We start from the raw sequence: 23,719 nt of genomic DNA, 5'->3' as shown, positions 1-23,719 counted from the left end.
AAATTTTGGACTTTAAATTACTACTTTTTTTGCCACACTTTGAACCCTGCGGCTTATACAATGGTTCAGCTAATTTAATGATTTTTACTGGCTACTCTGGCGCAAAACGCAAAAGTGAGACAGACGTTGGGAAATATTACACACTGAAGAATACACTAGTTTAGATTTTGAACTGTCATTTTGTGCATCATGCACACATCCTCATCATGGAAAACGCACAAAGAAATGCAAATGATGCAGCTTTTAAGATAAAGTCAATGGATCTGGCATCAAAGAAGGAAATAGAGCCACTGCACGTAATGTTGGCATTAATGAACCGATGGTGCGACGTTGGAGGCAGCAGCGGGAAGAACTTAGCTTAGAACTTAGACAAAAGCTTTCAGAGGAAATAAATCCAGATGGCCTGTGTTGGTGCTGTTTTATTTTTTTCTAAACATGCAGGTATGTATTAGTGCCGATTTTCAGGCACAGTTTGGGGAAAAAAAAAAAAAACGCGTCTTAAATTAAAACTCAAAAAAACAAACTTCTGTGCACCGTGTTTTTGTGTAAATATCTCATGTCCTCACTTGAAAACCTGCGGCTTATATTCATGTGCACTGTAGTGCTAAATTTACGGTATATACTGAATATTCAAGTTTCCCATTTTCAAAACCATCTTAAAAATGTATATTATTTTATATGTAGACCATATATTGCCCTGTTATAATCGATTACTTGTACTTGTTTTACTTTTGGCCTTTTCAGACTCCAGCACCTCTCCATGATATCACTCACTTTGTCTGTTTTTATCCCTCCATTTTTCCTCCCTTCTTTCCAGGTGAAGAAGACGATGGAGGCCACTCTCTCCACCATCCAGGACATGGTTACCGTGGAGGACTTCGACGTCTCAGAGTGTTTTCACCATAGCAACAGCATGGAGTCGGTTAAATCCTCCTTCAGCGAGTCGTACCTGAGCAAACCCAGTCTGGCCAAAAGGAGAGCCAACCAGCAGGAGACCGAGCAGTTCTACTTCACTGTATGTTTCAAGATATTTCACAACACCATTTTTTTTCTGTGAAGTTGAGCAAAATTAGTTTTATCCATGTTCCCTTAGCATGCTAGTTGTTTTTAGCTTTACCGTGATGGCAAAACTCCTCCTTGGCCTCTGAAAGTAGTGAAAAGTGCTTATAAACTCATTGCTGTGAGTAATTAGGATGTTAGGAACGCATAAGGTAATTGAGGAATAACTTTGGACCACTACAAACAGTTTAAAAGGAACTAGTTCTGTTTTTCACCGTTTTAAAACAGTAAACATTCAGTCTAACACATTTAAAAACACATCTAGCGTTTGTTTATATCTGGAATTGGCTGCAGATAAGTCCTGGTGAAGCTGTGGTGTAGTAGTTATTTTTACGTGGATAACCAGGATAAAGTCGGAAAATAAGTTTGAAAAAAGATAACTGATGTCATTATAACATACATATTGTACCTTTTGTTGTTGTAGAAGCTGAAGGAGTTTCTGGAGGGCAGGAACCTGATCACCAAACTTCAGGCCAAACACGATCTCATCAACAAAACCCTGGGGGAAAGTGAGTACAGCTTTTGAAACACTTCATCCAGAGCCATTTGAAGTATGAATGTACATGTGTATGTTTTGGCTTCTGGGGAAACTGCAGTGCTGTTCTGTGATTGGTCCAATGCACTGGTGGATTTGAGCTTAAACACGGAAAAGAATCGGTATTCTCTTTCAAAACTACAGTCGTCCCTCACTATATCGTGGTTTACCTTGCACGGTCTCGCTGTTTCGTGGATTTTTTTGTGCACTTTTACATGCTTTTTTCCAGTGTATGAGCGTGCATCGTGTTCTGCGTCCTGATTGGCTGAGGGACTGTAGACCATTGTCCATCAGTCTCCTCTGTGCCGTGTCTCCTGTACAGTATAGAATGTGTTCAGACAAATTTACATAAAAGTTGGATCGCTGTGTGACTCTGAAGTGCTGTATGTTTGCAAATTTTCTCCCCGACAAATCCCACAATGTCGATGAAACGTTCTGCACCGACAAAGACGCCTACGAAGTTTTGAACTTTGAGAGAGTTTAAACAAGAGAGAAATGTGAGAAAATGTGAATGTCTGTGTGAGAAAAGTGTATAAAGTGTGTGGTGAGGGGTTTTACAGCTGCAAAACATATAGAATAACTGTAAAAAATAAAGCTGACTACATCACTCCTTCATTTCACCTATTGCAGTTTATTTTTAGAACAAAACCCCCGCGATAAATGAGGGACCACAGTATAACAGAACTGAACAAACTACCAACACATTTAAAGTTATGCAAAGAATTACATGAAGTTTACTGGAGGATTAAGAGGGTTTTTTTCATTAAATGCCAACAAATGTATGAAAAACAAGTTATAACTAACAACTTAAATTATATCAAATTAAGGGCATCACACGGATTATAAATAGTCGTATTTCAATGCACTGGTATGAGTTTCCCCACAGCTGAGGAGCCACGAACATGTTTCACATTTTCACTGGAGGTTTTACTTCTGCCAGAATCAGGCGACAGTCGAGCTGTATTTTGACAGTAGCTGTGCGTGTGTGTATATATGTGTGTGTGTGTGTGTGTGCTGTGGAGTGTTAGGGAATCATTTGGGAGAGAGACAGGAAGCATATCCGATATACTGTGTGTTCAGATTAAACAGGAAGTGTGGTTTCCATATTTATTTATATGAGGAAAACAACAACTTTGGATTTTATATATAGCCTATAACTGTATTTCACTTCATTTAACGATTATTTAGGGGCGTGTGTGGGGGTGTCTGTGTGTGTGTTTGTGTGTGTGAGTGTGTGGGGGGTTATTTTCATTATTAGGGGCTGAAGTAAAAAAAAAAAAAAAAAAACAACTTAAATTGAGCTGATAATCATAACAAAATTACAGAACAAATGTGCTTTATTATTGCATTTTTTCTTATAAAAGTTAAGTGTTGTATCATTTTTTTATTTTTTTGAGGATTTCTTTACAATGAATATAATTAAAAACATAATATAGTACCTTAGAGTAAATAAATCAAGTATATGGGATACATCGTTATAGAAGTAGTTTGTGAGACGTGAGACTGATTAGAAACATAATGTAATGCTCAAACATGTCATCCTCATGTGTAAATATAAGTTGTTTCCTTATGGTTCTCGTTCTAATCTTGTCACATCCTCTCTCCTGTTTCCTGTCTCCTTCAGGTCAAAAGACTGACTGTTGCATTGCCAGGTAGGTGTGGCCTATAGAGGAAATCGGCTAAACTTAGAATTTAACTGTATATTTTAGCACGTGTGTTGACCAAAAGTGCTTTGACAGACTCTAGTTTATAAATAGTCTTTATGTGTATTCTTAAAAATTAAGCAATTATTTTGTTTTTCACTTTTTTCTCAGTGGACGAAGGAATTCAGCTGTACGGAAGCAGGTACAGTGTTTTTGATGTGTTTGTTTACATTAAATTAATATAAATTCAGTTATAAATGTTTGTTAAATGGCCCATATTACACTATTTTCTGATCTGTTATAATGTTGTTTCCTCATCACAAACAGACCTGGAGTTGTGTTTTGTTTCATTCACACATGTTTAACACACAAACCCTGCGTATTTAGACTGAGCTCTTCTCTCAAACTCAAAAGACTCTGTTCCACCTTGTGATGTCATGCATTTCCAATCTCTACTGAACTAAAGATAAAAGTAGCTGTTCACTTGAAAACTACCACTTCATGACATCACAAGGTGGAAAAGAGCATTTTGAGCTTTGGAGATGTTACAGACTAATAATAAAGTGTTACTCAGACATGTTCGAATGAAACAAAACATGACTCCAGGTCTGTTTTTGATGAGGTAACAACATTATCACATGACTTAAAGCTCACAAGAGTCCATTTTCCATTATATAGGACCTTTAAACAACAAAAACTTAAACTTTAATTTAACCAAGCCAAAACTAGAACTGAAGGACCAAGCAGGACTAATACAGGGTCTAAACCAGTTTTAAACCTGGACTAAAACTGTTCTTATGAAGGACTATATCAGAACTAACATAATTCAAAACTAAGACGCAGCTCCGCATCAGGACTAAACCAGGACTAAACCAGGACTAAACCAGGACTAAACCAGGACTAAACCAGGACTAAACCAGGACTAAACCAGGACTAAACCAGGACTAATACCAGGACTAATACCAGGACTAATACCAGGACTAAACCAGGGCTAAACCAGGGCTAAACCAGGACTAAACCAGGACTAAAACCAGGACTAAAACCAGGACTAAAACCAGGACTAAAACCAGGGCTAAACCAGGACTAAAGCAGGACTAAACCAGGACTAAACCAGGAGGAAACCAGGACTAAAACCAGGACTAAAACCAGGACTAAAACCAGGACTGAAACCAGGACTAAACCAGGACTTAAACCAGGACTAAACCATTACAAAACCAGGACTAATACCAGGAAGAAACCAGGAGGAAACCAGGAGGAAACCAGGACTAAAACTAGGAGAAAACCAGGACTGAACCAGGACTGAACCAGGACTAACCTTTCTAATAATATACCAACCTGTAAATGTAACCTTCACAAAGGTACAAATACAAGTTTATATTTAGTCTTCCCACTTCTCTTCGAGCTTAAAAATGAATAAACAAATAGAAATTTGGCTTTAACTTTCCATTTCCATGCAATCATTCAGGTGATCTGCCATCTCCATAAAGTTCCATACTGTGTGTTTAATTGACAGTTGAGTATTTCCTGTCTCCCCCTGGTGGGTGTTTAGTTTAGTGTCTGTCAAAGGTTATTTCATGTGGAGGTTTATTCATATTAATCATTACTATCTGGGTCACTATCTCATTTATATTACATTATGAGCATGTATTATCCATCGCACGTGCTGAAATGTTCCCTTTGATTCAGTTATGACTAAAACCCAACAAACAAAGAGGAAACGGTCTCATAGCAACAGAGCGTTCCCCCGTGTGCCTGCCGTCTCTGCCCTGTCCCTGTGAGTCTGTGTGCACAGGCAGAGTGTGCAAATCATACCAACATGTTATATAGTAATTAGTAATTCATTCATTGTTTTTATATTTGCACATCAGTTTCACATTAAGCCCCTCACATTTTGACATAACGCACGATACATGACTCACGTTAATGTCGTAGTTTTAATATGATACTCTCTATATTGCACATGATTTTCAGTGATCGTTGTTTTTTCACTATTTCTTAAGGACAAAATACATTTTAACAATAGTTTTCCTTTGTTAAAACACTATCTGCAGAAACGTGATACAAAAAAAGACTCATTATTACTTATTATTATCACTATTCTATATTATGATCTATGTTATAATGGTGTTTTCTCCTCACAAACAGACCTGGAGTTGTGTTTTGTTTCATTCTCACATGTTAAACACACGAACCCTGCTTCTCTCAAACTCATAAGGCACTGTTCCACCTTGTGATGTCATGTGGTGATACAGGAAGTGCTCCAGTGTGTTTTTAAACTCCATACACCTTCACTAGAATCATTTGGATCATTTCAGCCCTGGAATTGCCAATCTCTACTAAACAAAAGGTAAAAGCTGGTTGTTAACTTGAAAACTACCATTTCATGACATCACAAAGTGGAACAGAGCATTTTGAATCCAGAAAACACAACTCCAGGTGTGTTTTTGAGGAGGAAACAACATGGTCACAAGAGTCGATTTTGTGTAATATAGGACTTTTAATAAACAAACCAGTGAATATGTCAAAGATACTGAATAAACAATTTTATTTTCTCTAAACAAGCAACAAAACTGTAGCGTTGACATGGAATAATTAAATTGAGATTGTATCATCAAATGTAATATTACGACAAATGAAACTGATATTTTAGCACATCCCTGTTAACGTTTGATTTTTTTCTTTTTTTTTCTAATTTAGAGAAGATTATATCCACTTAAGTGAGCATTTAGTCCTGGTTTAGACCCAAATTAGACTGAAGTGAGCATGGGTGCGCTTCTGGCTCCATCGACTCTGGCTGCAATTAACTTTTTATTGAAAAGCTGTCACCCCTCTCTCTCTAACTGCAGCTGTCAGACTCGTCATTTTGGTTTTAAAATGTTCATATTAATACACGCTACATGATCGTGGTGTTTTTATTTAACTATTGTGTCCGTAATTCAAGATATGAAAATTAATAACAGACCAAGGAGGCGCTTCTTTTCCCGAGGTCGCTCCCACTAGCATTAGCAACAATTTTTATTGACTTTGCTAAGCGCCCTCTGCTGGTAAAACTGCTTTAAATAAGTTTTTGATAAAATAAATAAATGCATTTTTGAGCTATTGAAGTACTGAGATACAAAAAATACTAAAACCCACATTAAAAAGCTTAAGCTAGAACTATTCCAAAACTAAACCAAGAATAAACCATCTGGGATTCATAAGTAAACAAACAGAGTTATGAAATGCAACAAGAGGCTTACTTAAGATTTTAATAATATCTGTTTTTCTGTTTTTGTTGTCAGGACTCTGGAGAGGCCATTCCTCTGATGGTGGAGAGCTGCATCCGTTTCATCAGTCGTCACGGTGAGGAGGATCACACGGCTCTGATTTCCTGTGTCTGATTGGTTCATTGTCGTCTTGTCTTAAATGTTTCCGGGGAAGAGTAAACAACTTTAAACCCGTAATGTAAACCGCACATGTCCCGATAACACCTGTACCATGTGTTTGCGCTTTGTAGGTTTGCAGCACGAAGGTATTTTCAGAGTGTCTGGGTCCCAGGTGGAGGTCAACGACATCAAGAACGCGTTTGAGAGAGGTATGAAGGACTCTGACTTCAATCTACTGTCTTATATTCTATGTTAAAGGCTCTATACATTCTGATTCTTAGACAGCATTTATGATTTAGGCCTTTTGTTTGGGTAGAAAACACACAAGCAGATTCCTCAAACATCTGCGAATGAAACAAAACAGCTGCACAAGGTTAAAGGGCCCATATTCTGTTATGTTCTGACCTATGTTATAATATTGTTTCCTCACCGAAAACATACCTAGGGTTGTGTTTTGTTTCATTCACACATGTTTAACACACAAACCCTGCATTTTTAAGACGTTTGAGTTCTTCTCTCAAATAGAAAACACTCTGTTCCACCTTGTGATGTCATGCGGTAATACAGGAAGTGCTCCTGTAAGTGTGTTTTTAAACTCCACACACCATCACGAGAATCATTTGGATAATTTCAGCTCTGAAATTGCCAATCTCTACTGAGCTAAAGGTAAAATGTAGGTGTCAATTTGAAAACTACCACTTGATGACATCACGAGGTGGAACTCCAGATATGTTTTTGAGGAGGTAACAACATTATAACATGGCTTAAATCTCACAAGAGTCAATTTTACATAATTTAGGACCTTTAAAAGTGGAACAAAAAAGGTGTCATTGCACATTGCAGGACTGTAGTTCTATTTCAATGCTACTGACCAGCAGGGGGCGATACTGAAATGCCCCTTCACTTATATGCTCTAAAAATGTGAATACTTGTGACGTGCCACCAGGTTTTTGAGTGTTTGAAAGCTAGTTGCATGCAGCGGTTTACACTTTCTTACTCCTTTTATGGTTTGACAATCTATCACACCAGCACCTAGAAAATGTTTTGGAAATGTATTTATTTATTTATTTTATCTAGCATAATTTCAAATGTTAAATATAGTAGTATGCGCAGTAGTTTGAACTTTTAGATGTGTCTGAACCATATTACAAATACTGTTAGTAGCTTTAGAACTTTAGATAAACTTAAAGGTCCTATATTACACAAAATTGACTATTGTGAGCTTTAAAACCTGTTATTATGCTGTTATCTCATCAAAAACAGACCTGTGTTTTGTTTCATTTACACATTTGAGTAACCTTTTATTATTAGTCTGAAAAAAACACAACTCCAGGTCTGTTTGTGATGAAGAAACGACATTAAAACATAGATCAGAAAATGGCATAATATGGGCCCTTTAACATTACTTTTACTGACTTTTGCTATTTGAAACCTGCTAATGACTGAGACTTTGAGACTCTGAGTACTTCTTTCATATTTCCCTATTGTTTTGCCCTGTTAAAGGCGAGGATCCTTTGGCCGGAGACCAAAACGACCATGACATGGACTCTATCGCTGGAGTCCTGAAGCTGTACTTCCGAGGCCTGGACACGGCTCTGTTCCCAAAGGAAGTCTTCCATGACCTCATCTCCTGCGTTTGTACGTCTCCTCTGTTCCATCTGTCTCTGTGTGTTTCCTCTTCACGGGACGGCTCTGATTAGGTCATAAGCCTGGTTGTATTATCGCTGTAGTGCTGTTTTGTCACCAGTAGGGGCACATGCTGTAGATAGGACATTTAAAAAGGCTGTACCTGATTTTTCTCATGTACTTCTGTAAAATATTTCACCCCAGCACAAAAATATAGCAAACACAGCTCAAAATAAGACTTCCGTGTGCTGTCTGCATCCAGGAATTAAGGCTGGTGCACAGTTTGCATGCTAGTTGTTGTTAGCATTACTGTGGGAAGTAACTGAATACATGTACTGAGAAGACTTATTCTAAATACTGATTTTGAGTAACTACATTCTGGTACTTGTTTGTTTGGTGATATTCAGAATACAGCTACTTTCCGAGTATCAATCACAGTATTTGATCACACGTTTAGGCTTCAAACTGCACAGAAGTAGTGAGAAAAATATGAAATACTGCTCTTGTGATGAGTGCATGTGATAAGAAACATAAAGCTGTTTTTAATCCTATGTTGTGTTTTTACTATTAATTAAATGAAACTCGATGTAAAATGATTCTAAGTATGCAGAATACAGTACTCAGATTGGACCATGTACCTGTAAGAATGTTCGTTTCTGGTGCAAGCGTCAAAGAGGAGCAAGAGTCTGACACATAAAGTCAGAGGAGTTTAATGAGTTTCACACAGATAAAGTGAAAAATGAAGCAATGGACTCTACGGAAAGGATAGAAGAGAGTCCTGAGATGTGTATGTGACAGCTTTTATAGTGTGTGTGTGTGTGTGTGTGTGTGTGTGTATTTCCCACACATTCCATATGTCTGCACTCTGCTGGTGTGCACGTGTTATTTGTATTTATTTTATTAGTGAATCAAGATAACAGTTTGATGTAGTGCTGCGCTGCTAGAAAATACCTCACATACCGATATACACTGAACGCCAAAAAAAAAAGTCGCCACCTGGATTTAACTAAGCAAATAGAACATAGACCTGACCAGCTCCTGCAGTTGGTCAGATCTAGGTTCAGCAACAGTCTGTGCTCAAAGAATGAGGTCAGCTGACACCTGAATATACTGAATGACCAGGTTATTCCATCAGTGGATTTTTTCTTCCCTGATGGCACGGGCATATTCCAAGATGACAATGCCAGGATTCATCGGGCTCAAATTGTGACAGTGGTTCAGGAGCATGAGACGTCATTTTCACACATGGATTGTCCACCACAGAGTCCAGACCTTAACCCCATTGAGAATCTTTGGGATGTGCTGGAGAAGCTTTGTGCAGCGTCAGACTCGACCATCATCAATGCAACATCTGGGTGAAAAATTAATGCAACAATGGATGGAAATAAATCTTGTGACATTTCAGGAGCGAAATCGAAACAATGCCACAGCAAATGTGTGACGTAATCAAAGCTGAAAGCGGAACAACCAAATATTAGAGTGTGTGACCTGTATTTTTTTTTCTTTTTTTTGATGGTGACTTTTTTTTTGGCCAGGCAGTGTACGACAGTAGCTAAGTTGATTGTCCACTGATCCAAAGGTTGGCAGCTCAAAACCCGATCTTGACAATTAATGAATGATCATTAATTGAGCGGTCAAATCCACTGACTCACAGGTTGGCGGTGCGATTCCAGCTCCCAGATGAATCATGTTGTTGTGTCCTTGGGCAAGATGCTTAACCCACCTCATCCCCGGTGTCTGTGTACACTGGTGTATGAATGTGTGTGTTAACGTGTGAGTGGTTCCTTGATGTAAAGTGCGTTGAGTGATTTTAATGCAGTTATTCCATATTCTGTAACTAAATACATTTTTAAACTATTTTTCCCATCACTGGTAACACAAAAACCGTGCCCTTCGTTTATAATCAGGATGTTAATGTGATGGGAAAGAGAGGAGTGAGTTTCAAACCATTAAAAATGAACTAGTTCTGTATTTCACATTTTTAAGGCAGTAAAAATCAGGTACCGGCTTTAAATATTGTTAAATTATTTAGTAACAAAATAAATATCTTGTGTTTTGTTGTTTTTTTCAGCCATGGAGAGTCTCCAGGAGCGGGCCGTTCACATAAAGAAAGTGCTCCAGCCTCTGCCAAGCAAAACCCTGATCATCATGAGATACCTCTTCGCCTTCTTAAACCAGTGAGTCCAAACCCACACTGGGGATGAACGAGTGAACCACGCCAAGTTGTGCTTTTTTCCAATGACCACGAACGTTATTAAAGATCATTTCCAATATTTCAGGAAAGATTTAGTAATAATTGTGATGTGCCAAAACACATAGAGCTGTTAACAGACTCAGGTTACGCTCAGGTCATTTCTAGATCGGTCTGTAATATTATTCACGTCATTTCATTTTGGGTGTTTATTTATTTTTGAGCAGATAAATGAACGCGTGTATGCAGTACACTTAATGCACACTTCACATATTTTATCTTATTTAAGCTCGGAAAGGAGTTGGAAGAAGAAAACGTGTGAAATGCCATCTCTGTCTTCCTTTAGAACATAGGTGTGCTTTAGAGCTGCAACAATTTATCAGAAAAAACAACTAGTCATGTGTTAAAATGTGTTGTTTTTTTGTATTTTGATAATTAAGTGGAATAAACAGATAGTAAAACACATGCCAAAAGATCATTTATAGTAAACATGGACATTTCTTTACTTTAAACAGCTACATTGAGCAAAAGGTGTGAACGTTTTCTCACGCTGAAGAACGAGGCGATGTAAATGAGTTTGAGTCCTTTTAAAAACCTTTTTTTAACCTGTTGTGTGCTCCCAGACCTGACGTAGCAACAAGAGCATGATGAGGTCACATGGCGTTTATAAAGTGAGCGGTAGCACCTGATAAACGGTCACATTTTTATATAGCGCTTTCCCATCATTTCTCACCCATTCACACACACATTCATACACCACTGGGGGCGAGGTGTGTTAAGTGTCTTGCCCAAGGACACAAAGGCAGTATTCATTTGTGGGAGTGGGATTTGAACCACCAACCTTCCAATCACCAAATGAGCTCAGTCACTTGAAATTAAATCCTTTTAGACAGATTGTATATAACATAACATAGATCAGGCTTATGATCAGTTTTAATCGAGTTTAAACCTTATTTCAAAGCACACTCTGTATCTTTTCTGCTTGTCGCCATGGAGACGTTATTGCTTTTCCAAGAACATTCCACAGTATGGCTTTAAACTTAAATTTCTTACTATTTTGTTCCATTTTACACCTCATTTAAAGCTTAATAACTAGTTTAGCCCTGGTTGCACTTGAATCCCAGTTTGGACCTGGTTTAGTCCATGGTTAGTCCAACTTTAGACCAAGTTTAGTTTTGTCATATTATTTTATTCATTGTTTTTCCTCCCTCTCATCCATATTTTAAAATGTACCCCTGGGTCTTAAACACTTGAAGTTGAATACCAAGCAGATGACCATGTGTGGCGAATAAACTGGCCGCTGCGTTCGTTCTCGCACTCGCCGTCTTCGCAGAGGTAGAACAGAAATATTCATACTTGAACCGAATGTTGTCTCAAAGGAGTTTCTGAATTTTCCGTTTCTGGTCCTGCTTATTTGCTCAGACATTCACCTCTACCACATTTCACCGCACAAACTTAATTTTGTGGAGGAATTTGTGGCACCAACCAGCTCATCAAATGGACATATATACAAAACTGAAACTCATAAGACGTTTGTATATTTGAATTGGACAGTAATAACCAAATGAATGTGAAAATAAACACACGAGCAAGAATGCAGTTAAACTAATAAAGGGGGAAGGGGATTTTTTGGTCGACTTAAGACGTTGTGAATACAGTGAATGTGGTTGTGTCTTTTTATATTGTGCAATTGATTTAATTTTAATATAGGATCAGCTTGGGGCTTTTAATGGAGAAGTCTACAGCCAATTCTCCGACAGTGAAAACAGCGTGTGGTTTGGAGTAAAGTTCATCACTGTAGACTTTGGAGGAAGAAATTTGACTTTTTGTATAAATGATGATAATAATTCTGATAATAATGATAATACTATGATGATGATGATGACGATAATGACGAGTTAGCATTAATTTAGAGCAGGGGTTTCAAACTCAAATTATCTGGGGGCCGCAGGAGGCAGAGTCTGGGTGAAGTTGGGCCGCATCAAGTATTCCACAAAAAAAGCTTTGTCATCACCGTTTTCAACATACATGAGGAAATTTGCCAGTTCTTGTGGATTTTATGGATATACATCGTTATTTGTTGAATCTTTTGTGACGGGAGTTCACAGCGCGAGTGACACGTGTGTTTGGTGTTTACTGATTTGGCGGAACCTTCTACGCGCAACATGGTAATGCCACACTAACGTTTAACTTTCATATTGTCCTGCGGGCCACAAAATATTGTCTCATGGGCCGCAATTGGCCCCCGTGCCGTGAGTTTGAGATTCCTGATTTAGAAGCTGGAGTGCTACTTGGATGTGTAGAGATGGGTCAAAATGTTTCTTTTGTTGCTCTTCAACATAGAGACTAGTCTCAAATACAAAGTTGAAAAAACTGAGGCCTTCATCAGAGCCAAAACGCGTTGGTGTGTTTTTAACTTTATCTGCCATGTGGTAATAAAGGCTTTTAATTATTTTGTACCAGGGGTTTGCAACCACACTCTAAAGAGCCACATGCGGCTCTTTAAAGCCTCCAGTGCGGCTCTTTGCACTTTGATTTAGGAAAAAAGTTTAGGAAAAAATGTTGTGGGTATACTTTTTTATTAAGTTTATATTTGACAGTGTTTGTAGCATACCAGAGAGTATTCATTCTACTGAATTTTTTATTTAAAATTTTAATTGTATTTTTTTACTATTTGTCAAATCCCATACATAAAATCAGAAAGAATGATAATTTTGTAGAGTAAATATTACACATAAAATGCACCAGAATGCAGGAAATTACATATCATTTACTCAAAGCCCCCAGACTCCCTAAAACACTTAAAATAAGTTCACAAAGTTCATAAATGCAAAATGTTAAATGTTCTGTATAATGTGTATAATGTGTCAATGCTGCAAACAGTTTTTACTTACTTCTTTTAAATGAATCTCTTAATCACTTTTTTTTTTAACTTACATTTACTACTTACATTTTTTTCTGGACTAGTTTTAATACCAAGATGGAATTAATCAAATGGCAATTTTTTGCTGACCTGCATTAAAGCTGAAACAACTTATGCAGTGGAAAGTCCTTGAAGTAACCACACTGCACCTCTGCCCTTTGCCCCCAGCTTGTCCCAGTACAGTGAAGAGAACATGATGGACCCTTATAACCTGGCCATTTGCTTTGGTCCCACGCTCATGTCGGTCCCTGAAGGCAACGACCAGGTCTCGTGTCAGGCTCATGTGAACGAGCTGATCAAAACCATCATCATCCACCACAGCGACATCTTCCCCTCCGCTCAGGACCTGCAGGGGGCGGTATACACCATCCCGGGCACTGGAGACCACTTCTGGTGAGAGGCCTTTACATTCTGTGGTGAATGCTGGAGTGACGGGTCGGGAGAGATGGTCCGCTCTGATTGGTTATTGGAAGTGATGACGTACAGGAACAGAGTAAAGTTAAGATTCAGATTAAGCTTTGGTTATAAAAAATGTACAAGTTTGGAAACAGGAGGAAAAAAGTTAAGGTGAGGGGTAACATATTTTGAGGTGTAGCATGTTAGCAGAAGTAACAGATGCTAACACTTTACCATGGCAACCGGAGCCACATGATCACTTCTGTCCCTCATGACCCGACTATTCAGCACTAATCATGTTCTATCAATGGATTTGAGAGGGATGAGTAACTGGGATTGTTGCCATAATAATTAGAATTAACTAAAAATGTATCTTTTAATCGGTGAAGGTCTTCAAAATGGCACCTAAAAGAAGAAGCTGAAATCCATAAATAGAAAGTTTGGTTTGTCTGTAGCTGCTGGATTGGACTTTGGTTGTAGACACACATTACTTGACAGTTTGTTTTTAGCTTTTTAGTTTAGCTTAATGAAAAATAACACACCCAGAATTGTATTTTTATTTATTTATTTATTGCATTAATAATTCTGCATATTTGGTCTGGTCCTTTAGAAAACACAAAAGAGCTGGATCATCTGGTAGAATTGAAGAAAAAATAATAATTTAAGAAGAAATTGGGGTTGTAGTCTGATATTCTTCATACCGAAAATGCCAAAAAATGCAATGTAAACAAAAATAGATGTGGCTTAAAAACAGGTTTATGTTTATGTTATGTTTATGATATGTGGATGTAGTAATGTCCTATTTTTTTGTACAATCTAGATACAAGAATATATATATATGTATGTGTGCGTGTGCGTGTGCGTGTGCGTGCGTGCTATTTTCTGTTTCAGTTCATGTTTTTAACTCTTCCTCCCCTTTGTTGCCTCTCCTCCAGTGATAGCCCGCACTGTGAGCCCCCTCTAGTGGAGGAACCTGCTCCTGACATCTCAGCCGGCAACAGTGATGATGGTGAGTGAATCTTATTTGACCTGTGTACAGAACATGCACTACACTGTATGCACTGACATCTTTGACCTGTTTACGATTATTAACTGCAAACAGCTTTTAAGGCCATGTTGTACTACTACTACTTCATTTTTAACAGTTACCAGCTCTCCAAACATATTCCTGACCCATCCAGTGTATTCCAAAAGCAGTGGTGGAAGGTAACAAAGTACTTTACCTGGGTAGAATTTTTAGATATCAGTTTAGTAAATTTCACAGTGAATACTTTTTACTTTCTACTCCAAAACATTTTTAAACAGGACTGAAAAGTAAAAAGTACTTTTCATATGATTTGAGGAGTTATTTTTACCATGTTCGTGGAAACATCCTGACTAAAGTTTTTGACACTTGTGTGAAATACTTTATACTCTTAAAGTACATTTTTAAGCAAGTACTTGAATACTTTTACTTGAGCAACTTTTTGCCTCTGTATCAGTATTTTTATTAAGTAACAAAATTTAGTACTTCCTCCACCATTGTCCAAATGTCTCTATTCTTCACCAAACTTAACACAAAAGATATATACAAAACCATATTCTCCATGAAACAAGGTGCAGAGACTTTAAAAAACTACAGCCCTAAACTGTCTTGTTCCTGTTTCTTGTCGTCTTTGCTGCTTTGCTACTTGCACAATCATCTGTGATACAGTTTTATGCGCTCACTCTAACCTGCTTTGCAATAACCTGGCTGTTTCCTGTTTCCCTTTCCTTGACTTTCTGTTTCTTCTTCCTGTTTGTCCGTGTCACTTCCTGTCCCCTGTCCGTCTCTTTAAACACAGGCTCGTTGGGTGTTTCAGAGTGCGACCCGTTTGAAGCTGTGGCCCGGTTTGACTATACCGGACGGACCAATCAGGAGCTGTCGTTCAAAAAAGGGGCGGTGCTTTTGCTGTATCGCCGTGCCTCCACAGACTGGTGGGAGGGGCGCTACAACTGCACCGATGGACTCATACCGCATCAGTACATCGTTATACCAGACACGTAAGATTCTGCACATTTTCACAGATAGGGGGCGGACCTGTGTTTACACCTGGAAAGTGCAGAGGCAGAACGTAATGAAGTAAATTAAAGTACTGTATTTAAGTAGAAATTTTAGATATCTGTATGTTACTTAAGTAGATTTCACAGTGCATACTTTTTACTTTTACTTCACTACATTTGAGAGCAGTATCTATACTTTCTACTGCACTACATTTTTGAACTGGTCTAAAAAGTAAAAATAATTCATTATTGTTTGAGACCTGCTGAAAAGTCTGAGGGTTTATTTTTAACATGTTTGTAGTTTGTTCAAACAAAACTATACAAATATAAACGGGGGGGGGGGGGGGGGGGGGAATCAATTTTATCTGAACAAAATTCATCACAAATCTTTCTCAAAATTACCACATTTGAAGCTTTATTTTCAAAATCTGCATGAAATACTGGTATCTGTACTTTTACTTAAATAACAAATTTGAGTACTTCATCATCCCCTGGTCAAGTGCGATATATTGTTTCTGAAAATCCCACGATAAACGATAATATTGAAACTTCTTTTTGCCATTAACACAATAATAAGTGGATCTGACTGATCTACCAATGATGTTTACATCCAGAGCGGGATTCGAACCTCCAACCTTCGGATCAGTGAACACTGAAAACTGAGCTACTGTCGCTAATAGTTCAAAGAAAATGTGGATAGATTACACTTACAATAATATTTTATGTATGTCATTACATGTATTTTACCTAGATTTCCCTTCAGTTTAGGTTATTTACTTAATTTTACTTCTTGGTTCAACATGGGCCTGGCAAACAGACAGTAAAGAAGGGCCAAAGCTGGTATAAGTTACAAAATAGTTATGATTTCTTAACTAAAATGTGCGTGAATGTAAAGTAAGTACTAACCAAGTACTGTCAAATTTTGTGTGATCTCCACATTAACCACAGATGTTATGCTCCAAGTAAGAAACGAGAAGTAGGAAATGCCCCTGTATTTGTGAGGGGTCACTGGTCCTTCTGTGTTTTACAAATTCTTGACAAAATATTACACTTACTGGTTGTATTACGTAGTTTCCTAAATTGCAGTTAACCTGTTTGCATTTGACAGAAATCTTGCCTAATTTTCCATTTCTTTGACAATTTTACTTCCTGATTCAGATTAGATAGAGGTGTTCTAATAATTAATGCAATAATTACTGCAATAATTGTTGTAATTTTATCTAGCAACCATATTGTAAAGAAAGACCAAACCTGTTACAAGTTGCACAATAGTTATGATAAAAAAAAATAAATATATAAAATTCAGTTTTATTTATATAGTATATTTAAATACAGCTTAAGCTGCTCAAAATGCTTCAGAAAAAAGTCAATAAAAACAAATATACAGATAATAAAATTTAAATATGTGACAGCGAAGATGTTACGTTCTACAGAACTGGAAATACAAAAGAACCGTTCTTTTATTTGTGTATAAAGGGTGTGGTTGGGAGCGTCGTTAAAGGAATTTTTAAAAGCTTTATTTGTCTTTATGGTTTTTCCTAGTAATTCCTGGGGATTTACCAGAACTTCTACATCCTGGTGTGACTCTTTAGAAAATGGTCATGTGTTTATTTCTAGATCTGATGGAGGCAGGGGAAGTCCTAAACCTGATCTGGACATGAAAGAGCTGCTGGAAGAGCGAGTGGCCACAAGGGGGAGTGCTGCTTCACCCACAGGGGCACATGTGGCTGATATTTATCTGGCAAACCTCAACAAGTACGTTTATATTTACCAACTGAATATACAAAATAGTTTCACTTTTGATATGTTATTGAATTTAAATCTCAACTGTCCGGTGAGTCCTGTGTGTAAGTCTAAGTCAGTGGTTCTCAAACTTTTCTCTCAAAGTTCCACCAAAGAAAAGATGTGGCTTTCCGAGTCTCACCAGATCGAAATCCCAGGTCTAATCTCGGACTAAACCAGGTCTAAATGTGGACGATACTGTTTCCACTGTAGTTCTAAACAAGAAATTGTCCAAAGGAGGAGGAAAGAAGTGGATGAAATGAACTAATGAAATGAATTAAGCAAACCCACAAACCGATGAGCTGCCCAAGAACCACCTGAAGGAGCTCACACACCACAGTTTGACAAACACTCATCTAAGTGATTGGAATTCTTCTATCTTGTTCAGGATGAGGAAGCGCCCCGAGTCCACGAGCGTTCGAAGAGCTTTCCGAGGCTCAGACAGTGAGAGCACAGCCCCGAATGCAGGCGTCAGGACCGCCTCCCTGCCTGTGGGGGGCGCTCTGGTGAAGGAGAGTCCAGACAAGAGACCAGTCAGTGCCCACAGCATTCTTAACTCGGTCACCAGACACTCCTCCCTCAAGAGCAAGGCAAGACATTGTGTTATAGGCCTCTCTTTATTAACGGTGCACAAGGGAACTTTTCTAATGGAGGGTCAGTATTCTGCTTGTCTCCATGGCAATGCTATTGCTTTGCTTGGAATGTTCCACAGCATGGCATTAAACCTGTCCATCTCCACGTGGCATGTAAATCCGTTCACAGTAAGAATGTATTTTTAAAGGTGTTTTTAAGTAATACAAGCACCTATAACTGGAATAAATGCAAGTTAGAAAAGTTTAATGCCATACTGGGAAACATTTCAGGCTAAGCAACGACATCTCAGACAGATAGCAGACCCCTCTACACAAAAGTTTCACAGTGAACCTTAAATATCTTTAGTTCATTTCTCATTAAACTAATGTTCTGTGTATTTAGGTGGAGAGCCCACAGTTGCGTAAATCGACCCCCGCGGGGCGCTCTAAAAGCTTCAGTAACCACAGACCTCTGGATCCAGAGGTCATTGCACAAGTGGAGCATAGTTCACAGGTAAAACTACAGTGCTCCACACTGTTTTTAAACCTCCATACACTTTTGCTATAATCATTTGGATAATTTCAACGTGGAATTGCTGATCTCTACTGAACTAAAAGTCAAAGGAACCTTCATGACATCACAAGGTGGAACAGAGCATTTTGAGCTTTGTAGATGTTACAAACTAATAGTGCAGGGTTACTCAAACATGTGTGAATGAAACAAAACACAACTACAGGTCTGTTTTTGATGAAGCAACACCATCCAAACATGGCTAAAAACTCACAAGAGTCAATTTTGCGTAATATATGACCTTTAAATCTGACCTCTTTAGACAAAGCAATTTCCGTAAATCCCTCCAGACTACATAAACATATTTTCGCATTTTACTTCCTCCTCCCTTTTTTTTAACTTTCCTTCCTTTTTGTGTTGTAAATGTACCAAGATGCTAACCTTACACCAAGATGAATTCCTACAAGTTCATCTGAGTGGCTTCATGGCACTTTCACAGAGCAATATCAAGGTGCAGATGAAACCAAAAGGGAAGCGCCCAATCGAACCAAAACAAACATAGTGACACATATAGATAAAAGTAGCAGACATAAGGACTTCTTGAAAAATATGCAGAAGGAAGCTATTTTTGCATGTGTCTATGTGAAAGACGTCAATGATCTTTCACCTCATTATTGTGACACTTTGATTAGGCCTGTCGCAATAATCTCTATATCAACTTATGGTTCAGTATTTGAAAGCTGGGACATTAGATCTTGGGGCTCCATATTTATCGTGTGTACTTTTTCTTTGCAAAAGTGGGGAGTTTTTGGTATTTTTGTTGTAGTACGATAAGATTTGCAACTATTGTTGCTTTCTGCTACTTTTAATGATACTGTCTCTTTAAAAAATAGTTTACTGGGATTATTATGCTTTATTTTAATCTTAATCAAGGTTTTGCTTCAAAATTTGTTATCGTGTCAGGCCTAGCTTCGATCAGTCCATTTGAAGTACTTGTCTGACTTTTACTAGGGTCGGCTAAAGCAAGGAGAGTTTATTTGTACAGCACAATTGGTACACAAAGTATTTCAAAATGCTTTACAGAATAAGAAAGACATTAAAATCACAATACAACAAATCAAAACATAAATAATCATCATAAAATTAACATTAAAAGAGAAGAGTGCAGAAAAAAAAGATTGTTAACCTTAATCTGAGTTCTGCACATTAACAAACACATTCTGCTTCTTACTACATTATAATGTAAAACATGACTCTGGACATCTTGTAGATCTGTATCAGCTTGTTGAGTGTTTTTGGTGAATAATCGTATGAGCTGTATTTTATTGCTGTAGTCCTACACATCCTGTAATGGGCTGATGACATCTCCTCTGTCCTAGGACATAGAGGCGGCCATGAGCACGGCGTTGAGTGAGCTGCGTGAGTTGGAGCGGCAGAGCTCCTCCAAACACACCCCGGACGTGGTGCTGGACACTCTGGAGCAGCTGAAGGGCGTGGGAGGTGGTGGAGGAGGGTCCGGGGGCATGGGGGGTGGAGGAGGGTCCGGAGGGGCATCCGAGCCCTCCAGCCCGCTCCACTCCAGACTGCTCCGGGACAGCGAGGGGCCGGGGTCGCACCACCCACACCCCCTCCAGCGCAGTGCCTCTTCTGCCAGTGATGTGCCCTCCTCCTTCAGGCCCAAAAGTCAACCACGTAGCCCCCTCCCCTCCGCCACCTCCCCCTCCCTCTCCTCCTCCGCCCTTTCCACCTCTGTGCCCTCTTTCAGGGAGCTCAGACCTCCAGCCACCCGGCCTAAACCTGTGGTGTTTCCCAAAGGCACCGGGGGCAGTGGGAGTCCTGCTATGGGGTCTCCAACGTCCACTGTCCCTCCCACAGCGCCTCCTCCTGGGGGACACTCTCTGTCCCATACCCCCCCTCCACCTCCTCCACCACAGGCCAATGACAAATCGTGTCCTGCTTAGGACCATTAACGTGGAGTAACATGAGAGGGTCTTGTCTCTTTAACCACGGCTCATTTTAGTACATTTAAATCACACTCAGTGTTCTGCTCTTGCCAGTCACTTTGTTGTTGTGACACTGTTATGAAACTCATCCAGATAAATTTGATAATTTATTCAACTAAGAAAGGCTTTATATGCCAGTGTTCATCTCTCTCTGTGTTTATGGGTTCATTAAATCTAATAAAAGTGTTGAGCTTTTATAAAGCCGACATATTACTTTAAATCTTCCATGAAAGAATTAATCAATCTTAATCAAATAATGGACTCATGCTTTGTTTCTTTTAACATTTTGAAATTAGGGTGAGTTGAAATTATATTTTTAATTGCAAATATTGAGGGATTTACTCCTCAAAACTAAACCTTTAATCTAAATGAGCTTTGGTTACATCAGCCAGACCACATTATTATTCTTATTATTATAACCAGCTGCAAAATGACATGTAGCATTAAAATCAGTAAATGTCCACATGGACTTGTGCCAATCTCCCCCTGAATCCTCCCTGCTCCACCTTTAGGACTTTTGCCATCAGAGATTCTGGGAGCGTCACTGGATTTAACCTATTTTCTAAAGGGATCAGGACTCCGGATGGAAAACTGCAACTCTCGAAATCCAAGTTTTAAATATTTGTATTGAAGCGTGCAAGAGAGAGCCTTGCCTTTACATACAAAAAGCACTATTTAAATGTGTATTATAGACGTTTTTCTTTCTTCAAATGGCCTATCGCAAGTGGAAAAAAGTGTTTGAATATTAAGACTGTGAAAAGCTACAAATACAACACTGACTTGCTGCTTGTATAAATAAAGTTGGACCTTTTTGAATCACTCAAAAACTTTAAAAAATGGTCGAAATATGAGCAAAAGTCACGTGACCAAGAGCTTTATGTTTTATCACCTCTTCCATTATTTGTAGATGGTGATTTTGTTGTGCTTTTGATTGTGTAGTATCAAAAAGAGACGTTTTAACAGCAGTGGATGAGAGTGCTTTGAAAGAGGCTGGCTACTTGTACACAAATGTTTTAATACAGTTTGTGCGTTTATGTTAAGGGCTTATTCTGGGTTTGCAGGTATCAAAAGTAGTATTTTTACTTAGGACATAACAAGCAATGAAATGAGCAAGTTTCTTATGAGAAAATACAACATATGTTTATCCTGAAACATGAAATTGTGTGTTTTTACTCAAATCCTTACCCACAGTTTAACATGTAGCGTTTAGCTGATGTAGCACAAATTGCTGCTGTGAACAGTTGATAAAAAAAATCTCTACTTGGGCACTGCTCATGTATTAAACTCTTTTTTTTTTTTTTTCATAAATTTTGCCGTATTCTTTCCATTGATATTTTAGTGTAAGGTCACAGCGTACACAGCATTTTATTTTATTATTTTTTCAGAAACATAACCAAATTGAGACCCATATCTGAAATTAACAATCCATTATTAGTTTAACAGATACAAACTTTGCAACTACGTTAGAGTTTACATGCTTATGTTTTTTGGCGGGTTTAACTGGCTAATCAGAAAGTGAGCGTCATGTTTTAAATACTGCTCGTACCAGGTTAACTGTCCTCCATGACCATAGCTATGATCAAACTATTCAAATCTAAATAGTACGTCTTTTTCCTGAAACCCACGAGTGCCCAAAAACATGACTATAGCTGTGCACCTGTAGCCAGCCCCTTCACATGTGTATAGCAATAAACAAAAGAGCAAGCTAGCTGTTTTAAACCGTTTTACTTTCTCTTCGCTCGATGTAACGGACCAGTGAACCCATGGATGATATTTTGGAGACTGTGCACGTGGCTCCACCTAGCTGCGTGGAGGTTTTCTGTGGCAGCTAAAAACAACAACAACAACTTCAGGTTTTTCATGCATGCTGGGGCCATGGACAGCAGCAGCAGCAGCAGCAGCAGCAGCAGCAGTAGTCATAGTAATAGTAGTAGTAATAGTAGAAGTAGTAGTGGCCACAGCGGCAAATTAAAGACAACTTGGAAATTAACTTTTGGACTAAAAATTCAAAAGGGTTTTTACTATTTTAATGTTTGTTGTTTAATATTCATAACTGGAAACGTGACGCAGAGGATAATGGAGCACTGCAAAAAATGAGAAAATCTGGATCAGCTAAAATGACTAGAATTTTAAGTTTTATTTTTATTTTTTTCTTATTTATACATTTTTTTTTTATTTTTTTTTACTGTTTTAAATGTAACTTTTCTGGCGGAGCATATGCCACCTGCTCGTCTCCATAGATATGTTATTGCTTTACCCTGAATGTTCCACGGTAGAGCATTAAACTTACATTTTTCCGTAGCTCAAGCGGGTGATGCCACTATTCCCAGTTACAGCTCAGATCTGTGGAGAGGCGATCTCGTTCACAGAAAGGATGCATGTCTTTCATTGTTTTGGTTTTTTTGGGTTTTTTTTTTTTTTGAGTTATAAAACACCTTTAATTGAATAAATGCAAAACCGATACGTTTAATGCCATACTGTGGAATATTCAAGGCAAAGCAATGTGATCTCCATGGAAACAAGCAGGTGGTGGATCTTAACACCAGAAATGTTGTTGAAACTGTTTTTTTTGTTTTTTTGTTTTTTAATAAGACAAAAAATCTTATTGGCAGATGTTGGTTTGTTGAGAAAAGACACATTGTCAAAAAGCAAAATTATACAATCAATTAATGAATCAAAACCCACTAAAATCAAAATTCCTTTCCTGGATTCTTGGAATTTTGGGTCTTGCAGATGTCTCTTTTTTTTTTGCAAAGAGTGAGATAAGCACAACCGCGACCACCTCATCCGATGCGTTTTTATATTGGCTTTTCTTTTTTTTTTCTTTTTTTTTTTTAATATAATTTCTCATGTTGATTGTTGATGCTATGGTGAAAATGTGTAACAGTGTAACAGGTTTAAACAGGTGTAAGTTAGCATGTGTGTGCGCCTATGTGAGCATGCAGTCCACCGCAGTCTGAAAAGCAACAACTTTTATCACGGTTTGGCCAATCGAATGGACCATGTTGATAAATGGATGAATATGCACTCGATGTATGCGGTTATAGTGAATGCAGACACAATGTAGACCCTTTTAAGAGACTGTCAGGTC

General features: G+C 38.3%; 1 protein-coding gene across 3 annotated transcripts in view; it reads left to right on the top strand.

Annotated features, from left to right (window-relative positions):
* Nucleotides 1-21,455, top strand: part of srgap2 (SLIT-ROBO Rho GTPase activating protein 2) — a 117,211-nt gene extending 95,756 nt beyond the window's left edge. For 2 of the 3 annotated variants that reach the window (XM_055222182.1, XM_055222183.1), the window contains exons 9-23: nt 818-1,015; nt 1,484-1,568; nt 3,219-3,246; nt 3,409-3,439; nt 6,519-6,579; nt 6,734-6,811; nt 8,106-8,240; nt 10,300-10,405; nt 13,511-13,735; nt 14,674-14,747; nt 15,562-15,760; nt 17,378-17,515; nt 17,931-18,132; nt 18,518-18,628; nt 20,005-21,455. In XM_055222182.1, the coding sequence (XP_055078157.1) occupies nt 818-1,015; nt 1,484-1,568; nt 3,219-3,246; nt 3,409-3,439; nt 6,519-6,579; nt 6,734-6,811; nt 8,106-8,240; nt 10,300-10,405; nt 13,511-13,735; nt 14,674-14,747; nt 15,562-15,760; nt 17,378-17,515; nt 17,931-18,132; nt 18,518-18,628; nt 20,005-20,586 (2,253 nt within the window). In that variant the 3' untranslated portion in view covers nt 20,587-21,455. The remainder of the gene's footprint in view (nt 1-817; nt 1,016-1,483; nt 1,569-3,218; nt 3,247-3,408; nt 3,440-6,518; nt 6,580-6,733; nt 6,812-8,105; nt 8,241-10,299; nt 10,406-13,510; nt 13,736-14,673; nt 14,748-15,561; nt 15,761-17,377; nt 17,516-17,930; nt 18,133-18,517; nt 18,629-20,004) is intronic. The other variant, XM_033965938.2, reaches the window with a different exon arrangement.
* The last annotated feature ends 2,264 nt before the right edge of the window (nt 21,456-23,719 follow it).

This window comes from Periophthalmus magnuspinnatus, chromosome 5 (genome assembly GCF_009829125.3).
Source record: "Periophthalmus magnuspinnatus isolate fPerMag1 chromosome 5, fPerMag1.2.pri, whole genome shotgun sequence".
Taxonomy (NCBI): Eukaryota; Metazoa; Chordata; class Actinopteri; order Gobiiformes; family Gobiidae; genus Periophthalmus; species Periophthalmus magnuspinnatus.
This window is presented reverse-complemented; position numbering and strand designations above follow the sequence as displayed.